At 43.9% G+C, this 6,000-nt stretch overlaps 1 protein-coding gene across 1 annotated transcript in view; it reads left to right on the forward strand.

The window, feature by feature from the left end:
- pdhx (pyruvate dehydrogenase complex component X) overlaps positions 1–2,977 on the forward strand; it is a 30,902-nt gene extending 27,925 nt beyond the window's left edge. Inside the window, exons 10-11 of the mRNA XM_084555872.1 lie at positions 821–885; positions 1,763–2,977. Of these exons, the coding sequence (XP_084411998.1) occupies positions 821–885; positions 1,763–2,018 (321 nt within the window). The 3' untranslated portion in view covers positions 2,019–2,977. The remainder of the gene's footprint in view (positions 1–820; positions 886–1,762) is intronic.
- The last annotated feature ends 3,023 nt before the right edge of the window (positions 2,978–6,000 follow it).

Raw genomic sequence — 6,000 nt, forward strand, 5'->3', positions numbered from 1 at the left:
TGTTTCTTGTATCATAAGGACATTCACTAGAATTGTTACCAAACCTCACACTATGTTTTGAATGTTGTGTTACATTTGGTCATTCTTATTCATGATGTAGTGGAACAATGGTTCAAAGAATCTTGTAATGTGAAGTAATGAAGTTATGTGTTGGGATTTTTTTTTCTCTTTTGGGTGGGGTCAGTTCCCCTTAATCAGTTTCAGGAATGTTAATTTTAGCATTTAGCTCTGAACGTTAATGTGGCTTAGCACGATCTCACAAGGCTACAAGACTGCACCCTTTTCACACTGAATTTAGTGGACTACTGTAAACCATATAAACAAACCAGGAGATATAGTGTACACTGATCAAGCATAACATTATGACGCTGTGTAGGTCTCCTCTGTACCTCCAGAACAGTTGTGAATGGACATGGGCCTTCTGAGGGCGTCCTGTGGTGTCTGGGAACAAAATGTTGTTAGTAGGGGGCTTTGGGTCCTATGAGTTGAGAGGAGGGTCCTCTGTGGATCATCCCACAGGTAGTTGATCAGTTTGGGATCTAGGGAATATGGAGGCCAGGTCAACACCAGTTTTGTGTGTTTTGAGTTGTTCCTAAACCATTTCTGTGTATTTATTTTCTGCATCCTGCTGGGGATGGCTGCTGCCATCAAGGAATGTCATTGCTATGGGGTGGGGGTGCCTGGTTTGGTCTAAGTGGGTGGCATTTGGATTTGGATGTTTGCTTTGTCATAATACTGTATGCCACAAGAATGTTAGTATTTGTTTATAAGATATGTGTACGTTTTCTTTTCTCAAAAGAAACTGTCATTTTCTTCATAGGCACTGGCACAGAAAGCTCGGGATGGGAAACTTCTGCCTGAGGAGTACCAGGGAGGCTCATTCAGGTAAACTTAGTGCTGAACATTCATCAATGAAAAGTCTTCAAATTTAATGTTATTTTCCTTTTTGTTTTTTCTCTTCAATTGTAAGTGTAGCTGCGTCTTTATTCTCAATTCTCTGATTTAATTTTTGTCAGCGCATGAGGAATGGCCCTTTCACCTCTGATTCACATTCTGTCTCAATTTCTTTTGCAAGTCTTTAATAAGAACGGCACCACAAATTTCCTCTATTATGTCTCAACTCCAGTTTCACAGATAGTCAATGCATTATACATTTTCTACATTTCACGTGAGCCTGAACTCGACGTGGTCTGGGGCGACAAGCGCCATCCGTTACTACGCCATCAATAGCAGAAAAGCGGAAAGGAGGCCCTTTTAACTCATTAGAATTAATGGTGTCATTTAGACATAAATGAGGTTTCTGTGTCAGACAGGAGCAATGAATTCCTATGGAGATGCAGCCCTCTTTGTCCTCCTGAGGATATATGTGTACACCCTTCCTCTATTCGTCTGAGCTCCCTGAGCTACAAGTCTCATTAAGGCAAAGAGCTCACTGCCCTCGGGTCAGTCTTACTTACCATACACAACATTTAGGGAGACTTTGGGAGGCTGGTGCTGCCGTGTTAATCTTTACCACCAGTAAAATGTTGACAGAAAGTGATATTTAAATACCTAATTCACCCTCTTTGTTTTTATTCAATCACTCTAAATGATAGTGTTTTGCATCAAGGAGTTGGCTTTAGTACCACCATTACGTATGCTTAGTTCATTTCTATGCATTTTTACTCCCTGCTAAACTTGACTAATGTTGGAATACGTGTACCGTCTTCTTCCCTCACCTCCTCCCCTCCCTACCTCCCTGGTGCATTTCTCCCGGCGACAGTATATCTAACCTAGGGATGTTCGGAATCAGCGGTTTCAGTGCCGTGATCAACCCTCCTCAGGCGTGCATCCTTGCCGTTGGGACCTCCAGGGCTGAGCTGCGGCTGTGCGAGGATGACCAGACCCTGCGCACTCAGCAGCTGATGACAGTTACATTGTCCAGCGACGGACGCCTAGTGGATGACGAATTAGCCTCACGGTTTCTCGATAAATTCCGTGCCAACCTAGAACGACCGCAACGCATGGCCCTGGCCTGAAAACCAAACCCATAGCTTTATGAAAGGGATTGAAAAGACACAGTAAGAAACCCCTAGGTGATAAACCCTAGCTCATGACTTTTGGAAGCCAGGAGCTCTTAATTTTTATTAATTACCATTCATGGCTAGATTAAGGCTTACAAAGTAGTGATGTACATAATGTAAACTGTAATTTGTGGCAAGCGGCTTTGTGATGGAGGAGTTAAAGAGAGCGTCTGCCAGAGCAGTGGAGGATTCTAGCGGTGGTGCCAATATCACCAAGACAGAAGTTTTATAACACAGCTAACTGTGTCCCATACGTTGTAAAATGTGTGGTTGGTCTACCACACAGGGTTGTGTACATATATATATATAAAGTGCTTATTCCAGTCCAAGAACTATTTTTCATTTTCACTATTAGAACACACACAAATGTTGCTGTAAGACCGCCCAATGTGCATTTGTCAAACATATTTATTACTGCACATCAGAGACAGTGCAATATCCAGTAAGGTTAAACCCAAGTTAAGCACTTCTTGTTGTTGCAAATGTGAAGTCATTAATAATGAATTGTTCCTGTTAATATGTTTTAATTTATTTAAAACTACATCAGTGAAAACACACCCTTCAAGTTCACGTGTATACAAAACAAATATCGGTTTCGGTGTCTTTAGATGCCAATAAAACACGTTAAACCTTCAGATTGTTGTGCGTCTCATTAAAACACGTTTTTTTTTTACAGTTGTGAGGTAGCAAAGTTACCAGCAAGACCACAAAGGTGTGTGGGTGTGGGTGTGGGTGTGGGTGTGTGTGTGTGTGTTGCTTTGAATAGCATCCGAAGAGATAATAATTGCATAGAAGCCAGTTAGGATACATCTTCCAGCAGATGTTTGTCTTCGCTGTATGCTTTGGCAGAACAGATGTTTACATATGTATCAGCACCAGCCGGGCAGAGCTTGTCCTAGATATGCGAAGGCACGGTCTTCTCGTCTCTTTTGGAGATTGCAGAAGATGTCGCAAAAGGAAAGGTTTTTTTTTTTTTTTTTCTCTTTCCATTTAATGCACTACATATTAATACAAGGGCAGCTTCTAAAGGTAGAGTATAGAGGCAGTCGCAGTAATGCACTTAAAAAAGAGAAGAATCTAAAGAAACATAATGGGTTTTCTTCTTTGTGCAGCATTAAATGATTTACAAGATGGGCCTCCTACATTCGAATTCACACCATGAATTACCTGAGGTGATTATACAGGTAGCAGTGGCACAGAAGCACAGCAACTGCATTCATTTTTCATGTGATTCGGGCTTAGACTGTTGAGAAAACACTGCCTGATATTGATCCAACTCTTCCTCCACTCAACGGGAACTTTTCAATGACGGCTGAGCAAGGACATTTTGTTCTACGGTTGCTGTGGTATCAGATTCAGCATTGAGGAGAGAGACCTAGACACAGACAAGGGTACGCCGGGTTGCGGCGGGGGTTGTACAGGCAATTGGCACAGCCCAGCTGTTTTCTACAGTATGCCCACTGTTCAGCTCGCCGTTTGCCTTCCACACTGCTAGTTACCAAGGCAATACAAAGTACACTCAAATAAAAAGTGAGGAAAGGACAAAGCTGTACCCTTTAGCTCATAATCACCAGTCAGCCTGCCGATATGAACTGCAATTTAGTTTTTCCTCCCGAGTCCCTCTTGCACTCATGTAATCATTCATACTGTTATTAAATATTCCTTTTGTAAAGCATAGTATGGTTATTTACACAGTGGAGGTTGCATTTTATAAACTCAAACGAATCCCTTCCTTGACCTCCATTAACCGCCTCCTCGCTGAATATAAACGTGTTATTACTCCGAGAGTCGTGCCCATAATCCAGCTGCTGTAATGTATTTATCTCAGTGCATGACTTCAACATCTGCTGGGAGAAGATAGATTGCCTTCAACCTGAGTCAAAGCAAGAAAAAAAAACAAAAAAAAAAACAGTCCAGCATGTGAAGACATTTTGTGTTTTCGAGCAATGATCTACTACTTTACAGAAAGCAGCCCTCAGGAAAAGAGTGACGTCCTCAGAGCTAGTGATAACCACGTGTAAGTGTCGGCAACGCCATACCTTCCGGCCTAAATCTGATGTCTGTGTCGAGACAAAGCCTCCCTCTGTTGTTGGTTAAGTAATAACCTCAAGGCATAATAATAATTATGATGCCGTAGACCACGCATTCTGTTGGTACAAAGCTGTATATATGTGAAGACGGTGAGGTCATACTCCTTTTTCAGATGCCTGCTGTAATGCCACATTTTGCTATCAGCTTGACAACCGCTGGAGCTCTAATGGAAAGCCAGCTGAACAATACCCCTTCCAAATATCGGCTCCGCAAATGCAGCAAAACAGATTCTGACATTTTCCTTGCCTCTCCCGTCCCAGTCTGACATTTACTCCTCTGACTGCCACCCGCCAATCTCCGCCCGTCGATCTTGTTATGTGTAACAGTTGGATAAGAGAGGGACTCAGATTTGTCCCCGCCGAAGGTTTTGATGAACTGTGGGTCTTGGAAGATAATGCGGCGACTCGGGCGGACGCGTGGGTCGGGCTCACGGACACGCAGCGTGGGGGCAGAGAGACGGAGGCAGTTGCTATGGAGACCGCAGACGGACAAGTGTGAACCTCTGTTGTGCTGATGCTCGGCTGTGCTTGGGACACACGGACTGATGGTGAATGTGTTGGTCCAAAATAGCAGAGGTGGCGCAAATGACCGAATCCGATGCCTGGGGGGTTTTTGAATCCACATCTAATGAGGGACTGAGAACAGCTCTGTTGACAAAAATGAATAAGAGTGGCGTCTGTGGTGCAGTCCACCAGTCTGTGCTCCACCCTTGAACCCAATCCACCATCCTTGAACCACTTATATATAAACAGTCCAAAAGCTTTCAGCAAAACTCATATTGGAAGTTTTTAGTTGGATCTTTTATCTTCTCAAGTACGCCAGCATTTTTAAGAATGAAATAAGAAGCAATGTTAAACAGCTGCTCACTTCCGAAAGGAACCGGATGGAGCTATTTTAGGCTTTTTCTGCCTCTCAGAAGTCTCCAGAGAGCGCAACACATGCTGTACAGTGTTTCACCGTAGGAACAGCCTTTTCAAATCATCACCAGGCTTGGCGAGAGGCCTGCCCTCATCCACATTATCTCACGCTCAAGTTTGTTTAGCCATTGTTGACAGGATTTCCTGCGGTCTCCCCATTTTCCCTTACGACCAGCACTTCTGTATTCAGTCATCTCATAACTGGAATGCGCCTCTGGCTCACAAGGTCTTCTGAAAGATTACCGCCTTACGATACAACTTCCTTCTTCTGTTTAGGAGCCTTGATGTCATTTCTGGGAAAAATCGTTGTTCGACTTAAGGCGTCATGTTTGACTTCTCTAAAGGAAACACGTGCATTCAACACTTGTAAATTAAAAAACAAAAAAACAACTGCAAACATTTCACCTGTGAGGTTACCGAGGCTCATCGCCACTCAAAGCGAGAGTACGGATGACACAGGACATTCCTTCTGACTATACGGTGCGCAGCGACACTCGCTATCCAAACCTGCTCTCTCTCTTTCTCTCTCTCTGCTGTCCCAGCACCCAAACACAAGTGAGGCCCTTGCTTTGTTGTTGCTGCAAAGCCCCGGCCTTTTGAAGCAGCCCAGTCATGCTACCATGACGCCGGGATTTGCTCATTCAGCCCGAGACACTGCTGGGGTGACGCAGAGCCCGACCATGAGACACACGAGATCCCGACAACCTCTCTCGTCCAGCCCAGGTGCAACCGTACACATGCGGACCTCCTGATTACACTTTGTCTTTGGTTAGCAGGACGTACTAGCAGGAAGCATAACAGTCAGAGGAAATTGAACATCTGCCTAATAAGTCCCGAGAGCCTTTTTGTTCTTCCTTAATTAGATGAGGTTGGAACGCAAACGTGATCTTTGTCACCGGCTGATGTTTTACATAAATATTCTGTACTAC

Source organism: Chelon labrosus (genome assembly GCF_963514085.1).
Source record: "Chelon labrosus genome assembly, chromosome: 11".
NCBI lineage: Eukaryota > Metazoa > Chordata > Actinopteri > Mugiliformes > Mugilidae > Chelon > Chelon labrosus.